This window comes from Tachypleus tridentatus, chromosome 6 (genome assembly GCF_004210375.1).
Source record: "Tachypleus tridentatus isolate NWPU-2018 chromosome 6, ASM421037v1, whole genome shotgun sequence".
Taxonomy (NCBI): domain Eukaryota; kingdom Metazoa; phylum Arthropoda; class Merostomata; order Xiphosura; family Limulidae; genus Tachypleus; species Tachypleus tridentatus.
The window spans coordinates 60370578-60396192 of NC_134830.1; the positions used below are offsets into that span (position 1 = coordinate 60370578).

A 25615-nucleotide genomic window follows, 5' to 3' on the forward strand; every position below is an offset into this window, starting at 1 on the left:
ATACTCGCTGAGTATGTATTCGTTCTGTTAGGCTATATCCTAAATTCCAAGTGTAGCGTGACATATATTTCGTTTACTTCGAACTGCATACGTGGACTTGTAACTACAATTTGAAGATTCAACGCCGTGCATAACGTATCTTGACCGTTCGCGGGTCAACTAAGGTTTTAACGTAATAAATCTGCGTATAGTGCCTTCTCAAAGTTCAGGCAGAAACATGACAGTTGCTAGTAAGTATATCCTCGTTTTCCTGCCAACTACGTTTCAAAGTTTTGCATTGTGTAAGTCTATACAAATAGAAAAAAAAAAAAAAATTCGATGTTTGTCCGTCTCCTGGAGAAATAACAAAGTTAAATTGTAAAACGAAAGAGAAAACAAAATGATGACTACAGTTTTTTTATACTCGTTCGTTATTCCTGGCGTTCTTGTACTTTTGTTTCTGTATGCAGATAATATTGCTTTCACCTTTCTGTGTTAAACTTATTTGTGTGCTGTTTTTGTTATTATTCATTTGATAGAAAGTTGGAATATCATATATAAATACTTATGATACGCTGAGCTGTGAAAAGTCTTTCGGAGCAATTTGTTTTTTGTTATTTTTTATAATACAACATAAAAATGTAAATTATTAATAATTAGATATAATAGATGTGTAAATCATTAATGATTAGATATAACAGTGGGGAATAGTATGATAAACTTTTAATTTTGATGAAACCTATTTTGATAAAGTTTTTTTTCTCTTTTCCTTTTTTTTTTTATTACATAAGTTTATTTTACGGTTCAGTTTAGTGTGATGGAAATTCAAAACAGAAAATGTTTATTCCGAAACGTTATCTTTGTAATAATTTATTGATTTCTTGAATGAAATAAATAATACAATTAGAAAGTCAAATTCAAATTAATGACTGTCCTGAGGAACTTATCATTTTACATGATGAAACTGAGCATTTACTGTCTGAGAAAGTAAAAGGTAAACAGACCAAACATGTTTTAAACTTTGCTGCATAAAGATTTGAGTTATAAGAACGTAGATAGAGGTGTTACTAATATTGTTATATGTGAAAACTTTATGAATTAATTTTAATGTTATTTCACTTTGTTTGTTGTTAATTGCAAAAATACAATGGGCTACCTGTGCGTTTCCCACAGCGGGTATGGAAAGAAAGTTTTAGCGTTATATAACTTTCAGACTTTCCGCTAGGCCTACGGTTGGCCCTAACGTTATATATTATATATATAAAATTTATTCTACAGCAGAATTCGCCCAACATTTAAATTTAATCATGAGGTGATAAAACAGATTAAGTGTTTAACAAGGGGAGATAAAATATGAGGAAGTGGTAAAGAAAAGTAATATTCACATTTGGTCCAAAAGTAGATGTTTATATACTTCCATTTTAAAAAAAAGTTTTAAATTGTTGAATTAGCGAATGTCTTATAATAACATTTATTAACAAATTACGAATTATTCAGACGTTAAAAGTAGATCTATCTCTGAAGGAATGAAATATCCTGCTAATATCCTAAACATTTACTAGTAAACATTTGAAGCTTTTCATCAGCAAGCGCTCCGATTATATTATTTTTTATGTTGATCCTGCCTTGTTTTAAGCACTGTAAGTACAACGTTTTATTGGGAGCGGTAATCGTCGTGACGATATTAAAATAATCATACACTCCGTTACATAACAATTATATATTATATTTTTATTCACATCAAAACATTCAAATAGTTCTTTTCTGAAATTTCTCACAGTTGTCTGCATATATTTATAGCATCTCTGTAACCTGGGCGTGCTCACGAAAGTCGTAAACATACTTTAATTGTTTACTTTAGGTAAAGGATAAATACTACAGAAGCTTATATCTACAAATCGTCTGACTGCGTCTATCTCCATGGTGTTTGAATAAGTTCATTTCAAGGGGTGACACGGAGACGTAAGTTAGAATGTAAGTTGGATATTTTCTACTTAGCTTATGTTCATTTAATATAATTGTTGACACAGGAAGTCTATAAGAACGGAGGAACATCATTCAGGAGTTTGGTGTGATTTACAAGTATGATAGTTCATCATTCCTATTATATGTGTTACCGACTTTAGTTGGTATGCAAAATTCTTGAAGCTGAATTAGCCCTACATGGTCATGTATAGGTTTACGTCATGCCCCAGCAACGAGTGGAAGTTATTCAACGAAATACAATAAAACTAGTAGTCACATTTCCGTGTAATTAAATGTTAATTGTGTATGTGATTTCTCTCTGTCACCCTAGTTCAATTTAATTATTACTATAAGATTCCCACAATGTCCCTGGCGGACATCAATGTACCCAAATACCATGAAGTTTTAAAAATTACAACCTTGATTGTTTAACTACGCCCCCTGTTGCTATTTCAGTCTTGTTATTTTTGAGGTGGCTTGCCTTTATACATTCATTGATCATTATCTGTGTCTGATCAGGATCAAATATGATATTCAAAGTTCCTTGATCCCTTACATAATCAATCTCTTTACCTTATGTTGTTTTCAAGCAATTTCTTTTTTCTTTTTTTTAGTAAATAACCAATATGCAACTAAACGTCCACAACTATGACTTATTCTTATGCAAATACAGCGAGTTAAAAGTTACGTTGTAGGTTGTCCTGTTTTTTTTTTCATTATAACAGCTCGATTATGTTACGTATTATGATTTCAAGTAACCAGAAATTTTAATTTTAATTTAGAAGTTAGTTTAATGTCGATATGTATTCAAATTATGATATTTGCCAAGAAAATTGATACACATACTTTTCTTTTTTTAACACAATTATATTTTAATATAGAAACATTAAAACAATACAATTTACAATAACAATTATTACTAATGGTTATTACAAATTATGGTTTATATACAATGGTTTTAGAAACTTACAGGCAATACTGAGTCTTATATCCAGTCTATAACTGATTATTTTATCGATGATCCAAGTTCACGACGAGTGAATTAACTTGGAGTTGCTATTGTTGCACCTCGATTAAGCAAAGCTAATTCGGTTGGCCTCATGCCCATACAAGCTGACTTTTACCAATGAAGATATCTAACGTCCGTATTTAATTAACTAGAGTTAAACGGTTTGTAATGTTTGAAATCGATAAACGTTCCTGGTCCAATTCTATAGTTTTACGATGAATAAGCGTTAATCACAACTAGCCGATCGCCAGTGCATTAGGTTTGTGTGTGACATACTCATGACGTCTTATCTGCACCATGAGAATGGAGAAAAATAAAGTTCTCCGTGAGGGAAATCGAAGAAAAAAATGGGAAAATCGTGACCGCTGTTGCAAATCTACATGCACACAGGATAAAAATTTCGCGACGTTGGAGATTGCATATCGCGTAATAAAAACGTTTTTCCAGTAACATATAAGCAAGAGTTCCATTATAGTATAATTATAGTTCGCGAGATTTATAACATACTGACTGTAGCTGTCCAATAATTTTCTTCTTCTTGGTCTTATATACTTGAAGGCAAATTTATAAAACATTTAAGAAAGTTTGAACACGCTAGTGCTTTCGTGAAAACATATATAATTGATTCTTACTTTTGAGAATCTTCTACAAATTTAGAGACCAGGCGGGACTTGCGCAATACATGTTTAAAATTATAACGTGGTTTGCACAAAGGGAGAAATTTTCACTCCACCCAGGATTTCCCGGAAATCCATCCACTTAAACTGCTGGACTCATCAACTTCTAAGTGCTGCCAAACGAATCGTCTCGATCTTGAGGTTTGTAGAAAAATAAAACTTTTCATCCAGCCCCTTAAGGAACCTGGTTATTTCGTAAAAACACTTTATGGGGATTCCCAGAAAGCGGACCCCAAATTTGGCGTTGATATATATTATAACATAAATAAATGGGCCTACTATTTAACGTTCATAAATTACCTAATGAAATTAAATTTGCATTATAGCACCAGTGATCATTGAACTAAAAAAGTGCAAAATGGTAAGTAATACAAACATTAAATTTGTGTCATAGCGACCGTGTAAGTGTGGCCCTCAGTCCTCACGGGTTTGCAAGTGTGCATCATACTTCTTACCAAAAGGTGGCAGGAACAACAATTGTCTTTTATAGATACTGCTATTAAGCATTCAAAAGGAATTTTAGAAACTGACTTATTTTGTAAACTTATAAAGTGTCACATCTATTAATTTTCTCCCTTCATTGGCTCAGTGGTAAGTCTGAAGGCTTACAACGCTAAAATGCGGGTTTCGATGCTCGTAATGAGTGCAGCACAACTAGCCTACTGTGTAACTTTGTGCTAAATAAACTAACAAAATCTTAAACGTTTTCTAGAAACAGCGGTCGCCAATTTCAAAGAACTGCTGTTTTTATTTCTCTAAAGACATGTATTGAAACTGTAAATAATAATAACTTATCCAGTCATCACGAAAAAGTCTTTGCACTGAAACAACTTTTTTGTAATACATTACAAAGTTTGCATGTCAAATCATAATAAATGGCCTCCCAGTGGTCAGCAGCATGCCTGAGGGCTCAAACTACTAAAATCCGAGTTTCGATACTTGTAGTAGCACAACACAGATAGCCCATTGTTTCGATAGCATTGCGCTTAACTACAAATAAACAAACTTATTAAGTTCAGCTAACTAACATACAAAACTGGGAATTATTATGGAAATGGTGAATAAAAGATATTAAAAAGGGGAAACACTTGTGAAAAAGGAATGCACAAGAGTATAGTCATTTACTAATAGTTTACTTTTAGCATTGTAAGTCCTTAAACATGCTGTTGACCTTGAATTATAGCATTATACATTATTATCACTTTAAAATTTTATTAATCTACATTATTTTGGGAGTTTCTTTTTGTCAGGTTATTTAAAATGTTGAATAAGCAACTACGAAATTGTCAAAGAACTACCAGAAATGTTGATACACCGTTGATTCCCCCTCTCCTTTAATGGTAAGCAGCCCTTCTTGAGAGTGGGAAGGCTCTGGGCTCACTGCCCGACGGGGGGTGCCTGTGAGATTGGCTAATAATATGTACAGAATGCACCGAGTCTGTGCGGAATAGTAAGCAAACTTTAACTCGCCTTCAGCCACAAATGTATGTATGCAGAATCATTCCAAAAACCTATTCTGGAGGGAGGAGAAACCAATTATTTTCTGGGTCTAATGATGTCTGTAACGGCTCTGAGGATAATCGTGAGGGCTTATAACGGAAATAATTGCATTTCAATACCAACGATGGTCAGAGCACATAACTCATTTTGTGGCTTTACGATTTATATCTATTTACGGTCTTTAGGTTGCCCTCCAGTGGCACAGCGGCATATTTGCGGACTTACAACGCTAAAAACCGGGTTTCGATACCCGTGGTGGGCATAGCCCATTGCATAGCTTTGTAATTAATTCAAAATAACAACTCTTTATTTATCTGTGGTTAATCTATTTCTTCTATAATGCTGTTAGAAACAAACCCCCCCCCCCATCGTATCACTTATAAAAATAAAACAAGCCTTAAAATGCTAAATAGCGCAAGGCAAACAATTTTGATTTATTCACTAAAACTTGATGTGAAGGACGGGTTTGAGTGGGGGATAAGATGTCCATTCTTGACACAGTGACTCAGAAACCCTATCTGCAGGTGAGTTGCTGTTTAGTTTTAATTGCTGTCAAACAACTCTGACAATCACAGTTATATTGCTGAGAAAAGCAAAAGCACGCTCTTATTGACAGGTCACTGTGTTACCTACAAACTAGTATCCAAAAGTTCCCATCAGGTATTGACTTGAATTCTGCTTGAAGAGTTTTAGCACTGAATAGTTCTGTGAGATTTTTTTAAGCACCAGTTGACAGGTGAATTAAGCTGCCGTCAGGTGGATTCCAGATCCAGTTGTTTTTCCCTTGATCCTTGGAATTAATCTTTAAAACTGACTCCGACATTTTTCTAGATGAATAGCAAGAGCTTTATGAATAATTTTATGATGTAATTTTAACTCGTTTCCTTCCAAGGATTCACTGAGGTAAGGAAACATTTTACAGTCTCCATTATACTTTTTTTAGCATAGGACTGGAAGCCTCGTTCTATATATATAAAATGCACCAGGATTTTAGTGTCGTAATTTAATACTGAATATTTTTTCACACAACAACCAGTGCACCCCTGTATGTATCAGGATCTTGTCGTGCGCGAATCCCGTTTTTACATAAAAAGAAAATATGTCGGTTGCTATTTATAGCTCTTAGTTTCATAAATTTCACAACACTTACAGAGTTTTTTATAACATTGCTTGATTCGGGCTTCAGTTCTTCTGAAAGTTAGGCTTTCCCATGTATGAAGCAATATGTAAATGTTAAACATGCAGCAAAAGCATGTTCGAAGTAAGTGAATGCCACTGTTTCATCAATTCACATTAAAATGGCCCGGCTTGGCCAAGCACGTTATGGCGTGCGACTCGTAATCTGAGGGTCGCAGGTTCACATCCGCGTCGCGCCAAACATGCTCGCCCTCCCAGCCGTGGGGCGTTATAATGTGACGGTCAATCTCACTATTCGTTGGTAAAAGAGTAGCCCAAGAGTTGGCGGTGGATGGTGATGACTAGCTGCCTTCCCTCTAGTATTACACTACTAAATTAGGGACGGCTAGCACAGATAGCCCTCGAGTAGCTTTGTGCGAAATTCCAAAACATACAAACAAACACATTAAAAAAACAAACAATCCAACAAATCAACAAGGGAGACGATAGCTTTATCTGTAGTTCTCTATTCCAGTGCATAGCAAGGCAGAAACTCTCACACAATTCCTCTTCGTAACAGTGTCGTACAATTATTAGAAACTGAATTGTCATTTGCAACACCCATGGTTTCGTCAAGTTGTAGGGCGAATTTCGGGCTGTTGAGGATGCGTATTATGAACTGTATTTTTATGTCAGCGGGCTACAACACCAAGTGATTAGGGCTAAATGCCTCGTCGTACTTCTCTCCATGCACGATCTTGCATATTAAGTCCAGCATGGTCAGGTGAGTTAAGGCGTTCGACTCGTAATCTGAGGTTCGTCGGTTCCAATCTCCGTCACACCAAACATGCTTGCCCTTTTAGCTGTGGGGGCGTTATAAGATGACGGTCAGTCTCACTATTCATTGGTAAAAGAGTAGCCCAAGAGTTTGCCGTGGGTAGTGATGACTAGTTGCCTTCTCTCTCGTCTTACACTGTTAAATTAGGGACGGCTAGCGCAGATAGCCCTCTTGTAGCTTTGCGCGAAATTAAAAAAACAAACAAACGATCTAACACTTTTTTTTTTTATGGCAACAGGAAGATCAAACGTCTATCTTATACCGAATAGATTACTTCTGAAAAAGATTTGAAGGCTCTTGATGGAACAGTAACCTACCTGCTTTTCAAGTAAGTTGTTTTATTTACCAGTGAGGGGGATATCAATACCCCTGAATACCCCAGTTTGGGAAAGTTTATTTCCCCTTGAAAACTAAATTCCTGTCGCGATTTTTTTTTTCCCCTTCTTTTCAGTTGTTTCACTTGTCGTTTGAAGAACTCGGTGGTTTTATCCATGTGCTCGGGGTGTTTGGTTTCCAAATGTCTTGCGAGTTTGTTTGGCTTCATGCGAAAAACTAACACACTTGGATTGTTCCTAGTTATTAACAACTCTGTAACTAAAACCTGATTTTAAATAATCCTCCTGGTACTTAGCACTAGTTTTAGGTTTCGTGTTCAGTTTACCGACGGAAGCGGTAGGAAGGGAAAACATGCTTGATCCAACTTAAAAAACTGTCAGTTTGTTGTTCTTTTTATTGTAATTGTTTAACAATGTCTTCTGTTTGTTTACTTCTGAGCCATCACTCGAAAAAAGTATGAGACCAACGTTTTACCGATATATAACACTCGCTTATTCACCTTTTTCTCAAACTAGTAATTTTACACTAAAATCCAAAACCCAAAACGGGCGGACTGGCAAATGTGTAGAAAATGAATAAAAAATTCTCACGATGTTTCAGCCATCCTACTGACATTCATGTGTTTTTTTATTGGAATGTAGCCATGAGTACGTACTATTTTTCCATCTTATCAGTTTGTAAATATTATAATATAATAACTAAATCTTCCATTTTACCGTATCTAATGTATCAATTGGCCATGAATAAGAGAATGGGTATATTACTGGCTAAGTTCCCGAATGCTTCTAATAAGCATGTTTTTAAACGTGTAGTTGGTGTGTCTAAACAGTGCAAATCGCTCTTTTATCTTAAATTAATCAAATGCTTTGTTTAACTAGTGACAAATATAACAAACGCACAAATACAGAACTAAGTACATTGGAGTTTTAGTTTAATTAGGAGAGTGGTGAACAGTTAAAAATAATTAAACTTTCAGTTTAATTAAATGAAGGGTGACATATTAGTCAAATATTTAATATAATTAGGTGAAGGGTAATATATTAATTAAACAGACATGGGAATGGATGATAAGCAGGACCTGTTAACTCGGTTCCACTTGTGTGTATGTGTTTTTCTTATTGCAAAGCTACATCGGGCTATCTGCTCAGTCCACTAAAGAGAATCGAACCCCTGATATTAGTGTTCCGCTTGTAAAATAAGACAAAACAAACAGTGATTTTAAGGACAATTGCCTTGTTTTGAAAATAACAGGTTTCAAATTATTGCTTGCAAACGGCGAGGTGCAGCTAACAACCACTAGCCAGAAAAAAAAAAAAAAAAGAATGAAAATAAGATCTCCCATGCCTGGAGAGAGAAAAGTTTTGCCAATTTGTATAACACTTTTCTTACGCTAATCTATTTTTATTTATGAGGGATTAACTCCACGCTGAAAATGTAAAACAAAATATAGAGGGTTAGAATACATCATAGGCGGCGGAAACTGGGAAGAAGGCACCAAAGGCACGTGTTCAAATTTCGGTCAAATTTTGTTTGTTTTTGAATTTCGCGCAAAGCTACACGCGGGTTATCTGCGCTAGCCGTCCCTAATTTAGCAGTGTAAGGTTAGAGGAAAGGCAGCTAGCCATCACTAACCATCGCCAACTTCGTTTGCCAGCGAATAGTGGGATTGCCTTTAACATTATAACTCCCCCACGGCTGATAGAGCGAGCATGTTTGGTGTGACGGGGATTCGAACCCTTGGCCCTCGCCTTACGAGTCAAGCACCTTAACCACCTGGCTATGCCGGGCCTTTTTGGTCTAATCACGAAGTGCCTATTTGAAAGTGGTAGAGAGATTTGTGTTTTATGTTAATAGAAAGGCGCTGTTTCGGTTTTAAATTGAATGGTCACGATTAACATAACAAGCCCCTACAATCGTCGGTGTTACCCTTCCCTCAAATTCTAATACGTTTCTCTGCCAGTGCAACCTATAAAGCATTGGTTTTCGTGGTTCCTTAAGCTTCGTTTCATACTAACAGCTTTATGTTAAGCAGAAAGCTACATGAAATGTTGTTGATATTCTGCCCACCAGGCGTATTGAAATCCGATTTTTAGCCTCTAAGTCTGTACACTTACTGCTCAGTCACGTGTGTGAAGGCTTAAATATTTCTTGGGGAAGAGACTTTGTTGTTTGTAGCTCAAATCTACAAAATGGGCTATGCGAGTGTTGTCTACTGCTTGAATCGAACCCCGGATTTGAGAGTTATAATACCATAAATTTACCACTGAAGGATTTATCGGTTTGAAAACAACCTGGAGAATAAATGAAATATCATTGTCATCCCAACCATGTAGACCCGTTTTAACGTTTTGCCTCGCAGTGGTTATAATAAAAAAAATATCCGTGATTACTCCTTTGTGCTGATCCACAGGAAATAATCGATATCAATTTAATTGCGTTGTTGTACTGGGACAATCTGGATAATGCTGCACTACTTGTATTTATATGATGATATTAGAAGAAAGAATATACTTCTTTTCATCATAATATTTAGTGTGGCATGGCCAGGTGGGTTAGGGCGCTCGAATCCCCGTCGCACCAAACATACTTGTCCTTTCAGCTGTGGGGGCGTTATAATGTTAATGGTAAAAGAGTAGTCCAAGAGTTGGCGGTGGGTGGTGATTACTAGCTGCCTTCCCTTTAGTCTTACACTGCTAAATTAGGGACGGCTAGCGCAGATAACCCTCGAGTAGCTTTGCGCGAGATTCAGAAACAAACAAGCATCATAACATATACCATATCGTGCTTTATACCTCGTCCAAAAGTAGTTTAAAATAAATTATATTATCCGAATCTTTACTTACCGCTGATAACCTAAAATAATGTGAGTATTTAAATAAAATACGACGTCACAATTAATTGTCCAGAATTATTAAGTGGATTAAATGGTTACTCATTTAGTTGGTAATTTTCTTTGCGTGATCTTTTCTTTACTGTAACTTTGAACTAAATCCAACGATTGTTCTATCACTTTTTCGAACACTGCCTGAAATAGATGGGGTATGTCCCGTAATTTATTACACTCGAAGCTGCTTTACACAGAGAAGTGGCTGTGTATTCCATCAGATGTTTATCAGCGGTTGTTGGTAAATGTAAATTGCTGTGATTAACACCGAAATGCGAATCCAATCATATTAAAGCAGGATTCCAGCGTTGAAACACGATATCACTTTTCCTTTCGATCATATCGTGTACCACAAATACGTAAGCGATCTGATTATTATCAGTAACCCTAAAAGCATAACAGTATTGATCTTGTCATGGAAGTGTCTGTAGGCTCTCTAAGTAAATTAATATGTTTACACAATGCTGGTTTAAATTGAGTCTGTATAAAAAATGTACTTTGACAATATATATTTATATATATTCACGAGGATAACGTCTTAGCAGTAAATATTAATGTGAAAGAAGCATTACAGACGAAAGTGACTGGCTGACGTCGTGTCTATGTCGTCATTATTGATCGTTTCCATGGCGTGATATTCTGTTAATGCTGTTGGTCGGCATATCCATTCGCGTGGCTCAGGTTGGATCTGCCCATGACTGACATCGTAAAGCGGGAGTGTTCCGGTGTCGGTGATTTTTCAGTATTGTACCAGCAAGTTTAAAACTTTCTTTTTCAGGATTTTATGAGTAAAAGTATTATTTTTCTTGTGAAAAACAAACAAAAACAGTGACTAATAAACTAAAATTCTAAGCTTGTAAAATTATTTAAAAGTAATAATTTTGCGGCAGTTAGATCTCTTAATCCACTATAAATATATTGTTAGGCCTAACGCTTGCGTTAAAGCTGCTTTTCCCGGTGAAAGTGAGGGTTGTATTCGCTCGATAGACGTTTAGTTTCTGCTTGGATGTTGAGGACTTCGTTATATGCGATATAAGCCTACCAAGTAACAAAATCTAAGAGTGCGGCAGTGGTAAATTAAAATTAGCGTTCAGTTTTCCGCTACACGTTACTTTGTTGCACTTCGATTTTAATTTAAGTTTCAAGGTACGTAACTTAAGAAACATTTTTTTTTTAATTATAACTATAGGCTAATTTTTCTACCATAAGGTTAATTTTATTGGTAATGTGTTTTCTGGTTTCGAGAATACTGGTAAATCTGAGTGTGTATGTGCTTGAAAAATAGATCATTCAAAAATAACGTAGGCCTGCATTGAGTGAATCAGATCGAACAAAATTTGTTGAAACCGATATAAATGAATAAAAAAGGCTAAAAGTCCAGTCAAAGCTGAATAATAGCTTCAAAATTCAACAAAAAAAATGAAATCGATTTATTTCTATTATTATCAATACTTATCTACCTTTTTTTAATTCATGTTTATTACATTAAATAGGTTTGAAATTTTGGTTGTGAGATGAGTGTCATTTGCGGTTTAATTTACTTATTTTCATTTTAGTTCATTTTGACAAATTGTTTTGATATAATTCTGTTCATTTTTAAAATTTTTTATAAATTTTACATGCAAATGTTTAGGCTTTCCGAAAGACTATTATTTTTGTGAGATATGAAATTGTGTATGGTTATGATAGTAATTTTGTGATTGTGCTATTTCGAGTCCTTTTTTAAATGAACTTTTCGAAAATAACGTGTAGTGGCGTGTCTGTAGTTACGTTTTTTATTATTATTCAATAGTTCCGATGCCCATCATTATCACGCTTCAATAAAATTTGAAAACTCTTGAATTAAGCATTTTCCAAGTTATGTAATAGGCCGGCACAGGTATAATGTGATAGTGAAAACTTGCGTCACAGGTCGGTCATGACGCTCAACGATTTCTCACCAATGATACGAAGCTTTGAAACAACTATTATCTCCACAAAACTTAATATAACCATCACCATGTTATCTTATTGCACCCTAGTTTTTATAGCACCGACCTATCCTCACCATATTTCAAAAAGTACTCAAACATATTTAATGCATTTTAATGATTTTAATAAGTGTTGATTTTTTAAAACTAAATACTCTTATTTCTAAGCTTATACGCAATACGTTTCATCGTTATAATGAATTTTCAGTAGATCAGTTTTTAAATTTATTAGAAAATAATTACGAATAATTTTATTTTACCAAACATATTTGAACCTGAGATTTGAAATATAGGTAAAAGAGAGAAATTAAGCAACAAATAAATGTGTTCATAGCACTTATTTTACGATACATTCCTCTTTTTGTTATTATATCTATTATTTAAACGTGTTTCGGTTTCTTACACAAGTATTACTATTGTACTGAAATTAACACTAGTACTTTAAATTAACTATTGGTATTGCAAGTACTTCAGCTTGTTACAATTAGTGATCATTTATTTAAATAGTTATTAGTGGGTACGCCAAGTTAATTACGATACTGTACTTAAGGCTTATGTGGATTAGACGTGTGTATTTTAGAAAACGGATAGAAACAACGTAAATATAAATTTAGTTAAACAATAACGGTGAAGTGTCAGAATTACAGTGGTCAGAGAACACGAGACTGACAACCAACTACATTTTTAGCCATCTCTCCTTGGTGATTTTGGCCTTCAATTCCGTGTCGCTAATTATACATCTGAAAACAGCTGACTACTGTGTAATTTAGGATTAATTGCATTTTTATTAGTTTTTTAACAAGTTTATGTAATAAATATTGCATGCTAATGAGTTATTAACTTTAATGGTTTTTATTTCTTTAACATTTAGGTTTTTTTTATGTATGTTTATTGTAAACCATACTTACTGTAAGATTAACGAGTACATGTAATGAAACGCCCTGTAAACTCTTATTGATTTACATAATGTATCAATATGGTGAGTAATGTTCACATAAGTATTATTTTGATAGAAAAGCAGACTCACATTAGTAGGTAGGTGTTCAAATTAAACTGAGAGCTCTTTTCGTAGGATCAGTTTTGTAAAATTATTTTCAACATTTGACTTTTAAAATTTATTTGTTTCAATGCTATAGTTATACAATGAGTTACGTTCTGTCCAGTACGAAGGATTCGAACACCCGATTTTAGCACTGTAAGTCCATAAACTTTCTGATCACCTACCAGGAATGTCTTAAAATAGTTGTTTAAATTTAACTAACAATTTGGTATTCAATCTATAATTATGTAAAGTTATTTTTACAGAAATTACATTATATATATATATATAATGTCTTGGTGCCATATTTGAAATCGTATTACAGATTACACCACGTAGCTTATAAATGCGGGTTACTCTGGCCCTCATCTAATATTTACCCATACATTAAACAGTTGAGACAAATGAAGTAAAGGAAGGAGGAAGGGGTCAAGCGCACCTGACCCTTCTGGGTATACAAATACCCAAACAACGAGAGAGAGAGACGTAGCTAGGATCCAGATACATGGACAAATACTTAAATATAAAAACAATAGCATATAGTAAATTATTTCGACAAAAACTGGAGAAAAAAATGAGTTAGTATGCGAACTGGACAGATACTGCATATATGACGAAAATGGTCCTAAATTCCTTTCTCCAGTAATATATATATATATATATATATATAAATTGTTTTTTTAAAAAAGGCCACCAAGATACTAGACCACACATTAGTTTAGGACTTAACTAATAAACATTAAAGGGTATTAATGTAAATGTTTTCCAGATAAGTCTATCTAATGAAAGTGCAAAATATTATGGAATTCTCGAGAAATGTAATAATTTAGTAAAAAATGTATATGTTGATAATACATGGGCATTGTCCTGATAGGGGTCTGAGTAAGTGTGGGCTACTCAGGCTTTCATTTAATATGTATACATACATTTACATGTGGTACACACCAAAATAAAGAGGTCAACTGATCCTGACCTTCTCGAGTATTAAAATACACAAAAAGTGATAAATAGAGAATAGCGAACTTAGCCAGGAACGTACAGACCGTTTTATGCGTGTGTTATTAAACTTAATGCACGTAGCTTTCTATCGAATGTACGTCATCTGTAGCTGGATTAAGTTGGGTCGTGTGTTTTTTCAATCAGTTTATCCAAACAGTCTTTGAACTATAATCTTAGTGTGTACGAATGAAAGTATGAAGCTGAAACTGACCTTTTCTAATGTACCTAACAGTACTTGATGACATCGGTTCGTTGCCCCTCGTTAGTACAGCGGTATGGCTCCGGATTTACAACGCTAAAAGTAGGGGTTCGATTCCCCTCGGTGGGCTCAGCAGATAGCTCTGTGTGGCTTAGCTATAAGAAAAACACACACACTCTTGATGACAATTTGTGCATATTTTAAGTTTTTTTGTTTGTTTTTTCCTACATCTCTGTTAATTAGCTCATTAGGGATTTGAAATCGGAGACGATTTAATGATTCTTCACTTCGAGAACCTTAAACGTTAGACAGTAAACGTTTCACAATGCATACAGTATAGTGGACGCTTTTCTCTGTCATGACGTTCAGCCCAGCGACGCGTGGCACAGAGAAGATAAATTTAAAATACGATTATAGCAAATATGTGACCTTTTCGACACGAAATATTGATTTTGTGACTTCACCGACTTTCGGTATTAAACACCGTAACTTTATTAAACAAGATAATTTTGAAGGTAAATATATTTTACTCGTTATAATTCACGTTTATGAAATGGTTCTTCTGCGTCCCCTTAGAATTCGACTCTGGACGTGAGTAAGTTTGCAGGTATTTTGTAATTTTTGTTATTAGATTAAACTTTTATTTTTTGAGTGTTTCGTGTTTTAATTCTCGGACAGGTTTATAAAATACAAATGGAAGTGAAATGGTTACAACCAGTGGTGGGGAAGATATTAATTGTGGTCTGATTACGGTTCTTTACATTCAGATCAGATAATAAATTTTATGGACACCTCTAGCAGAGCCACCACTCCAGTGTAGTATAATGTTGAACTAGTTACTTCGTCATGTTACTCTGAAAACTCAGTTTTTCCTTGTTTGTTGAATTTCACTCGAGAAAGTTCTTATATCTGCCGTCCCTGGTATAGAATAAATAGACAAATAGAAGGCAGCACTACCCGACATAAACTCTTTGACTGTTCTAATCGAATAGTGAGACTGACCATCACATTAAAACGCTCCAACGGGTGAAAGGAGGAGGGTGTTTAATGATGGTATTCCAAGCGGAGGTTAGCATATTGCTTCAGTTACGACAGAAAGTGTTTGTAACCCTGCATCCCAAGTAGTTTTTTGCTCATAACTTAAGAAGTATCTCGATTAGGCTAATAGACGTATGGTATATTATAAATATTATACTAAAACACATCTACATACATTTTTATGTAAGTTAAACGACAAATAAGCTGTTTATAAACAAATAACCAAAAATAGGAGGAGCAGAAAGTGTTCGTACAGTTCAGAACCTGTGAAAAAACTGATATTCCCGTAAAAATTTTGTTTAGTTTAGATAATAAACTACATTATACCATTCCAGAACTAAACACTGGGTTCATAATTATTGGAATTTAACCAGCAAAAAATGTACTTCCGTCAGTTTAGCGCCGTCTCCGTCATTATCTGCTTGGTCATCATGGCGAACAGGAAACAACTGTCCAGTGATTTAAAAAAAAAAAAAACGTATTATTGTTAAATACAAGTCTCGTGTGTCTCTTTCCGGTATTGCTACACAACTTAATGTGCCGAAATCTACTGTTCAAAGCATAATTACCAAGTTTAAGCTTACAGAATCAACTGCTAACCTTCTTCATTCCAGACGCCTCACCAAAATTCCAGAGAGAACCAAGAGGAAGGTTCTCAGTAAAGCTAGTAGGAACCCTCGTTTAACACGTAATGACATACAGAAACAGGAAAGGGAAACTGGGGTTGAAGTAAGCACCTCTACAGTTACGAACATGTTACGCTCTTCTGGGTTCAAAGCATGCCGTCCTCGTAGAACTCCATATTTAAAGTCTGTTCATTTAGAAGCACGATTGAGGTATGCAAGAAATCATTTAGATAAACCCTTTGCCTATTGGAAGAGTATTCTTTGGTCAGACTAAAATCGAGCTTTTCGGCCACAATGACGTTCGCTATATTTTCCGTAAAAAGGGGGAACGAAATCTTCCACAGAACACCGTCCCTACAGTTAAACATGGAGGTGGCTCGATCATGCTATGGGGTTCCTTCAGCTCTTCTGGTGTAGGCAGCCTTCACCGCATCAAAGGATTCATAAAAAAAGAAGAGTACGTTGATATATTAGGCACTTATATCAAGAATGATGCTCGGAACTTGCAGCTTGGGCGTCATTGGATCTTCCAGTACGACAATGACCCTAAGCACACATCGAAATATATGCAATCCTGGTTGCAAAGGGACCATATAAGCGTTCTGGAGTGGCCATCGCAGTCACTCGATCTCAACCCAATTGAAAACATTTGGCATGAGTTGAAGACCAAGGTTCATCAGCGTCATCCGAAAAACTTGCTAGAGTTGGAGGCATTCTGTAAAGAAGAATGGAAGAAACTACCTGTCGAGTACCGTCAAACGATCATGGTGGGCTATGAGGAGAGATTGCGCCAAGTAATTCACCTGAAAGGGTACACAACTGTCCATTAAAGTAGACACACGAACACTTTCTGCCCCTCCTGTGTTTGGTTATCTATTTATAAACAGTTTATTTGTCATTCAATTTACATAAAAATGTTTTCAGATGTGCGTTAGTATAATATCATTAATAATACACTATACTTTCATTATCCTTATGGTGATACTTTTTAAGTTATGAGGAAAAAACTACTCACGACGCAGGGGTACGAACAATTTATGTCGTAACTGTAGGCGAGTGCCCTGATGACCAAGCTATGCTTGGTCATCGAAAATTTTGCTCGAGGATTCACAGATCAACATGAGTGCGTTACCACTTTATTATAGTAAGACAACTAATAGAAAAAAAAAACGGATTATCTAGGGATGGCAGTGCCGAAAAGTATAGAAACAAGGTGGTGATTAATACACAAAGGCAATAACAAAATCCCTACGTATTTGGTTGTGTGTGTTCATTTTTATCTCGTTTCTGTAATTTTTTACCCCTACGTCATCCTTATTTTTTCTTTCTGTTTTATTACTTGTTTCTCCTCTTTCATTTTAATGAGTGAAAGTCGCTATGGAAGCAGCAGTTTTAGACTAGCTTGATGAAAATCATGTGTTGAAGTTAACACTGTCCTGCTTCTACAGTTCCCAAGTTAAATTGCAATATTCTGTTGTGTTAATCATTGTAACACCTTCAAGTATTGATGAGCTAACCCTTTTGACGTCATAAGCAGAATAATTCCAGAACATTTTACTGTCATGATACTCGCTAGTTCTTTGCTTTAAGGATGTTATTTGGGTAAACTGAGGTCTTAATAGCATTTGAAAACCTAAGTTAGGTGATTAGAAGTCTTTTACGTATAATAAGAGAGATTTGAGGCAATGGTGAGCAGGGCATGATATGCAACGGCCATTTTCTTCAAGGATCACACATACATATTGGAATTAAACTAGTGTTTATGACAAGCGTCTCTGTTGAAAGTTTAAGGAGTTGATAGGATAAACATTGAATTTCGACACCCGTGGTTAAGGCGCAGTACACCAAACATGTTCACCCTTTCAGCTGTGGGGCGTTATAATGTTACGGCCACTATTCGTCGGTAAAAGAGTAGCCAGGTTGGCGGTGGATGGTGATGACTAGCTGCCTTCCCTATAGTCTTACACTGTTAACTTAAGGACTGCTAGCGCAGATAGCGCTCATGTAGCTTTGCGAGAAATTCAGAAAACAAACAAGCCATTGTTTAACTTTGTGCGTTTATCAATAAACAAACAATACGTGTGACATACGGTGACAGTCACGATTGATGGAAAAATTATTAAAACTACGTAACTCTTATCTGTATTGCAATTACCAGGGCTTGCACTCTTTAATGCCAGAAAACGTATTACTATAGTTTAGAAGGTAGTATAAATCACCAGAGGGCTAAATGACGCATTAACCAGTTGATAGATATGTCATTGATTCATCGCAAAATTAATATCAAATCGGGTTGGATATTTTTGTGTCGTCACTCTTGTAGAAGAATCTTCATTTGAAAATGAGTTGTTCTGACCCGTTTGTATTAATATCTTGGTGAAATTTAACCATCTTTTACAAACCACATTATTAGCATAGGCCTGAGAAAACATTCAAAGGTCATGTTTACCCTAGTTTCTGTTGAATGGTGTGATGTTTGCGTTTAATACAAGTGTTATGGATGCAAAGGGGAAGCTGAAGTGATGAAAAAGAAAGGTCGCTGAAGAAAACGTTACTCGTCAAATTAGAAAAAGATAACTACAAAACAGAAGGATTAATAGGATATTTTATTATTCGCATCACAATAACGTTTAATGTTTTGTTCGGTGAGCGGTTTATGTATTTAGATATGATTGATCTGAGGTCAACCAACAAAAGGCATAAGAAATACTTGAACAACATTTATTAATATTTTTATTAAAGTGCGTAGAGTGTTCTCTGTGTTATGAACATGTTGAAAACCATTCTTACAGAACGTATCAACGTATAAAATAAGATGGCCTTGAGAAAAGATAATCTTGCTTTTGGAAAAAAACAAAAAACTTTTAATCAACAACAAAACAACATTTTGGGTTTTTCGTTTTGTTTTCGCAGCAAAGCTTTTTTTAAATCAAAAATTGATGTAGGGGATTTCTTCTAGTTCAAAGCTGCAGACAATAACTGACAATTTCTTTTCTTTTTTTCTCTGTGTTGGTATTTGGGAAATTATGTGGAATACCCAGGAGTGTCAGGTACACCATACCTCTTCCTCCTTACATTACATTGTTGGAATTGACTGATTAATATGGATTAATATCAACTTAGACTGGTCCTTTTCAGGGCAATGTCCATTTATATTTTTTCTCTCTTTTGTTTTTAAGTCTAGTACGTAGGTGGCTGTTTTAATTTAGCACTATTTTATTAATTATTATTATTTGAATTTAATTTTATCAGATGTACAAATTTAACGGGAAGAGGTGTTGGAAGCAATAGCACCCTGGATATTGATGTGTAATACTGTGAAATTATCCATGTTCATATTGTATGTTAATACATATTTGTGGTAGGTATTTGTCGATGTTTTTCATAATTATTTTAATGATTATATCTGTTAGACTGTTTTCATTATTTGGATTTGTGTATTCTGTCAATATTTCAGAGAAGGTAGAAGTAATGGCATTCGTTAGTGTGTTTTCAATATTCATAGGAGTTGTTTTGTGTGTGTCTTCAGATGTTTTAGGTAGGTCTTCATAACCTGTTGATGGTTTTTCCTGCATGAATGATGTTTTCTTGACGACTGCAGCATACGAGTTTGTTTGTATATTTGTGTTTTCTGGTGCTGGAGTGGTAGTTGGTTTTGATGGTTCGTGAATTTTGTTTGTTTGTGGTTTGTTCGTGTTTGGATTTTTAAGTTCGTATAACTGTGACAATTTCTGTACAGTGTTTGTTTGTTGTTTTGAATTTCGCGCAAAGCTACACAAGAGATATCTGTGCTAGCCGTTTTCAATTTAGCAGTGTAAGACTAGAGGGAAGGCAGCTAATCATCACCACCCACCGCCAACTCATGGGCTACCCTTTTACCAATGAATAGTGGGATTGACTGCCATATTATAACGTCCCCATGGCTGAAAGGGCGAGCATGTTGGGTATGACGGAGACTCGAATCCGCGACCCTCGGATTACGAATCGAGTGCCTTAACCATCTGGCTATGCCGGGCCTTCTGTACAGTGAAATTACAATTTTATGGTTAGCAGATAAAGAAAAAACAAAAATAACATATACTAACAGTAATCACAAACAGGTAAAGTTGTTAGTAAGCATAAAGCCACGCAAAGAATAATACCACGGGTATTAAATCCCGATTTTAACGTTATAAGCCCTCAGTCCTACCGTTGAGCCACAGGGAAGGGGGGAGCAGCAGCTAAAGAATAACCGTTGTTTACAGTTTTTCACAATCTAAATGGTCGATATTAAGCCTACATTTCTGGAATGTGAATACTGGCTTTTTCAAACTGACATGCTCAGTTTAAGATATGGACAGTCAAGATAGTTTACTGAAATGGTTTAATTTCATCGTCTTAATTTTAACACACTTTTTCTGTGATGTATTCATACTACTATAGACTGATAACACAGGCCTGCGATGGTTTTTATTGTCTTCAAATTTTTACATGTTTTACAGTAGTTATTGTACGCTGAATTCGAAAATTATATGTATTTTTCTTATCATGAGAAATCCACTTGAAATAAAATTGTATCTCAGAACGGCTGGTATGGGCAATAACACTTTTATTGATAAGCAGAGAACAAAGTTTCGACCTTCCTAGGTCTCATATATATACACTGCTGGCCAAAATCTTAAGGACAATGAACACAAAGAAAAAAATATGCATTTTGCGTTGTTAGACTTAACCACTTATTTGAGTAGAGCTTCGAAAGATGAAAATAACAAAAGAGAAAATAAAAATATAAAACTTTTTAGCATTTAATAGGGAAAATGTGAACACTATGAAATTAGCCTAAATACTAGCGGGTCAAAAGTTTAAGACTATACCAAAAAGAAGTCTTAAACAGGGTAGAAAATGCCCAACAAGGGGTCTCAGTAGTGAGTTGCACGGTCATTATTGCGAATAACTTCAAACATTCGCTTTGGTATAGTCGATATAAGCGTTTGCAGAAGGCTGGATGCAATGTTATTCCAAGTGGTGAAGATGGTTTCACGAAGATCATGCACTGTTTGGAATTGACGTCCATTTCTACAGACTTCCCTTGCCATCCACCCTCAAACACTGTCAACAGGGTTCAGTTCGGGCGAACACGCTGGATGGTCCAAAAGAATCATGTTATTCGCCATGAAAAAGTTATTTGTCCTGCAGGCAATGTGAATTGCATCGTTGTCCTGCTGAAATATCCAGTCATTTCCACACAATGAGAGGGCCTTCAGTCAATAAGGATGCTCTCTCCAACATGCCTATGTAGCCAACTGCTGTTTGATGCCCCTGTATAACCTGAAGCTCCATTGTTCCATGGATGGAGAAAGCACCCCAGATCATGATGGAACCTCCTCCACTGTGTCGTATAGAAAATGTCTCCGGTGGGATATCCTTATCGTGCCAGTAATGTTGGAAGCCATTTGGACCATCCAGGTTAAATTTTTTCTCATCAGAGAACAAAACCTTCGTCCACTTTTCTACGTCCCAGAAGAATTACTTTGAAAAATTTAGAGTGCTTAAAGCAGGCGAAACGCCTGAATAATGGTGCATGGAATAATGGAATAGGACCTCGGTTCTATTTTGTTGGTTTTCGGAACATGAGTAGTTTTTATTCTGGTAAACTAAATAATAATTTGAACTCAGTAAGAGTTGTTTTTTTCTTCCCGATTTGTAAAAAAATTCTTACGCGATAAAAGAAAGAAAAGAATATTATTTTCAAAATCTGCTTGGCTGTATTATGGAAAATCCGTTTTATTAAAACGAAAACAAGTTTTATGTAGTTGAAATTCGCAGGCTTGTGTTAATAGAATTTCCACGATATGAGAAATCTGCTGGCATCAGTCACTAATGCAGTTTTCAAATGTAATGTCCCAAATCAAATATTTTTGTCTGTTTTTTTATAAAGGAACAATAATAAAAAGGTCCATTATATTAAGGTGTTGTGCGTGTGTTCACTGTCTCTAACGATTATGCATTTTTCATTTAGATTTCACGATGTCTGTGGTGACCAGTAATTTCCGGGTTTCTGCCAATACACCGAATTACGCATACGTCTTCAACTTTGAACAGGACTTCGACCAGCGGGAGAATCGTGATTGGATGATAAACAACTGGTACCAAGCCTTTTATTTCGTCGGTGCTTACATGGTGTTTGTCTTCGGTGGACAAGCTTACATGCAGTCACGCCCTCGGTACGAGTTACGACGAGTCCTGGCAGCTTGGAACGTTTTCCTAGCAGCGTTCAGTATCATTGGAACAGTGCGCACTCTCCCAGAGATGATCCACGTGCTTCGGGAATATGGCTTACAACACTCCGTCTGCAACCCGAGCTTCATTGAACAGGTGAAGGTTAGTGGGTTTTGGACATGGATGTTCACCCTCTCCAAGGTTCCCGAACTAGGCGACACTATCTTCATCATTCTCCGCAAGCAAAACTTGGTGTTTCTCCACTGGTACCACCACATCACGGTCCTTCTCTTCTCCTGGTACAGCTACACTGAGCATATCGCTCCTGCCCGCTGGTACGTTGTCATGAACTACATCGTGCATTCCATCATGTACTCCTACTTCGCTCTTCGCGCTTTACGATACAATGTTCCTCGGTACGTTGCCATGGTAATAACAACATCCCAGATCCTGCAGATGGTAGTGGGTGCTTACGTCAGCTATTTGGGTTACCAAGTAAAACTCCGGGGAGAGTTCTGCCAGATTTCTGAAGATACAGCGAAACTCGCCATTCTTATGTATCTGTCGTACTTTGTTCTTTTCGCCCGTTTGTTTTATAATGCCTACTTGCAGCCAAAGAGAGGCAAATTACAGAAATCAGAATAATTGATTTAGTTAACAAATTATAGACAAATACTTTTAGTTGAGCGATAAAATTCTAGTTAGACAAATTTTGCTTATTCTCGATCTCCATTGAGAGTAAAGTGATCGGTAATGGCATTTAAACTGGTAATCTGTTCTGTAGGCATACAGTGTACGTTTTAGGCAGGATCATAGAAAACACACTTGATTTTCTTAGATTACAACTAATATTCAGTAGCTACAAGCATGTTAGATTGTGTGTGTGTATATGGCTTAGTTCTGTATGTGTATTTACACGCACACATATACGGAGAGAGGGGGAGGGGAAAGCAATGTGTATGTTACACATTACACAACACACATTACAGCGAAATTATTAAGTCCAAGATGGCTACTGTAATTTTATGTTAAAAAGCGTTAATAGAAGGGAATGGAGATTTTAAGCCCCCTTCATAATTTTTTATTTCCAAACAAATTATTATACGTATTTTAAACTAGTATTGCGAACATTTATGTCGACACATACGTGGGATTTGGCGTGTCGTTTGTAAGTAAACAAAGTTAGGGGAACGTGTGAATAACTGGTATTTTCTGACATGATAACTAACCTTTCTAATCTAATGAAATATATTTATGGTCTTAAAAACGCTTGCACGTCAAAGTTGACAGTGTAATTGACGACCAAGTTTTATTAGTTTTCAGCTTTACGTGTACGTTTATTGTATTTTTTTAAAGTTAATTACTTAACCATGATGCTGCCCTTATAATGGTGTTTCCCAAGGTGGGGAGGCATTGAAGTTTTTAGTGGGACCCGCAAGAAAATGGGCCTAAAACGAATATGCTGGATTACATTTAGATGAACAATAAACCAATAACAGATCGTGTTTAATTAATTAAATGATACATTATGTCCGAGGTGTTATGGCTTTTACTACGGCACTGTTTTAAAACACGCTAAAGTTGTAGGTCAGAGGGAGGCTGAACATTTTTTATTCACATTAAGGAAGTACCAGACTAAAGAGTTTAGTAACCACTGCCGTATAGTACTAATATTTCGTACGATAGTTTCTTAGTAACTTTGTAGCATATATATATTCGTACACAAACTTGTGTTGTTACAGTGTGATAACTGTTGTGGGGCATCGAAAGTGCAGAACTGCTATTGGTAGTACTGTTATAGTAATGTTATATATATACATTAGTGATTTTAATTATTAAAAAAACTATGAGCTACTTCTATAAAGGGAATATCAAAGCTTAAATCATTTCGACCTTTTTCACTAAAGACAGACTTAGCTTCCTTAACGCTCGAAATGTTCTAATATAATTTACGCATTTTCAATTGTATAATATTAAATAAAATGATGGTAACGTTAACTATTGATTCATGACTACTTGACTACTGGTAGAAGAATGTCTTGATGACTGAGAATCAAGTTAGATAATCAGTTTGAAGTTATAAATTCAAATGACTGAAAAGTCCAAGCCTGTATTCTTATATAATAAAACATTAAAAGTATTGGTGTGTTCAGTTTTAACGTGCGACCAGTAGTCTGTATACTTTGAAAGGATCGCTTTGACGATGCCTGCACTTGTGTATTGATTGTACGTGTTGTGATAATATGTTTTAACTTCGATACTAAAAATATATATTGCTAAATTAATGTGGTTTACATAGGCAAAATGCGCATGGGCGTCCGCAGAAGTTTTTCAGAGGGGCCAAGTTTTTCCCAGTGTCTGTGTGTGTGTGTGTGTAAAACGCAGTATGAAATTGTGAAGTGAAAAAAAAACAAATCGTATGCGTATGCTGAATGAATAAAGAAAAAAATTGTGTTTTATACTTCCTGGGAGGGGCAAGTGCCCCTCTAAACCCCCTTCCGTGGACGCCCACAAACGTATGTATCTAAAGCAACAGAAAGGGTTTGGACGTATAAAAGTTATGTATTTTCCGTTTACTTTGTTTTTAACAACATACGCTACGAGTGGTTATAGGATAAATAACCTTCTAATTTTGCAGGTTATCAGTATAACGTGACTACTGTTGTATTTACGCTTTATTTCCAAAGAAAAATACTTAGTTGTGAAACTATGAGCAATAAAGAAAAGGCTTAGGTAAACAATTTATTCGTCCTGTGTTGCTGTTAAAAACTGTTTCACATGTATCCTTGTAACGAAGAGTTCCTTTGTTATTCTAAAATGTGTTTCCTTACAGGACCTCATAAAATAACGTAACTTTCTCACTGGAGTTTTTTTTTTTTTTGAGAAAATTGGGGAACGTAGTTCACCACTCACCACCAGCCAGTTTTGAATAGATCAAAGGGTGTGTGTCGCTAATACTATTAACTGTTTGGTTTGGTTGTTAATAAGCGTAAAGCTACACAGCGAGTTAATCATCTGTGATCTGCTCTCCATGTATCAATACGTTAGCGACGCACTAAAATAAAATATATTCGTTGTAGTATTTCGTACTATGATATAACTATTATTTTCAAAGCTTTAACTTTTTATTTCTTGCACAGACTGACTGCAACTAATTACATATTTTCGCTATGAGTTAGTAAGATGGGTTTGGGGTATCTGATTCGATATTATATAATCCACTAAGTGATAATTAACTGTCG

General features: G+C 35.6%; 1 protein-coding gene across 7 annotated transcripts; it reads left to right on the forward strand.

The window, feature by feature from the left end:
* Window positions 1–25114, forward strand: LOC143252641 (very long chain fatty acid elongase 6-like). 7 transcript variants are annotated; one of them, XM_076505083.1, is made up of 4 exons: window positions 10–230; window positions 1841–1953; window positions 7323–7412; window positions 22174–25114. In XM_076505083.1, the coding sequence occupies exon 4, from the start codon at window positions 22182–22184 to the stop codon at window positions 23016–23018; it is 837 nt and encodes a 278-aa protein (XP_076361198.1). In that variant the 5' UTR covers window positions 10–230; window positions 1841–1953; window positions 7323–7412; window positions 22174–22181; the 3' UTR covers window positions 23019–25114. The 7 variants fall into 7 exon arrangements, with proteins under 7 accessions (XP_076361195.1, XP_076361198.1, XP_076361197.1 ...); XM_076505082.1 differs by lacking the exon at window positions 7323–7412 and having other exon boundaries at window positions 12–230; XM_076505080.1 differs by lacking the exons at window positions 1841–1953; window positions 7323–7412 and having other exon boundaries at window positions 1–230.
* The last annotated feature ends 501 nt before the right edge of the window (window positions 25115–25615 follow it).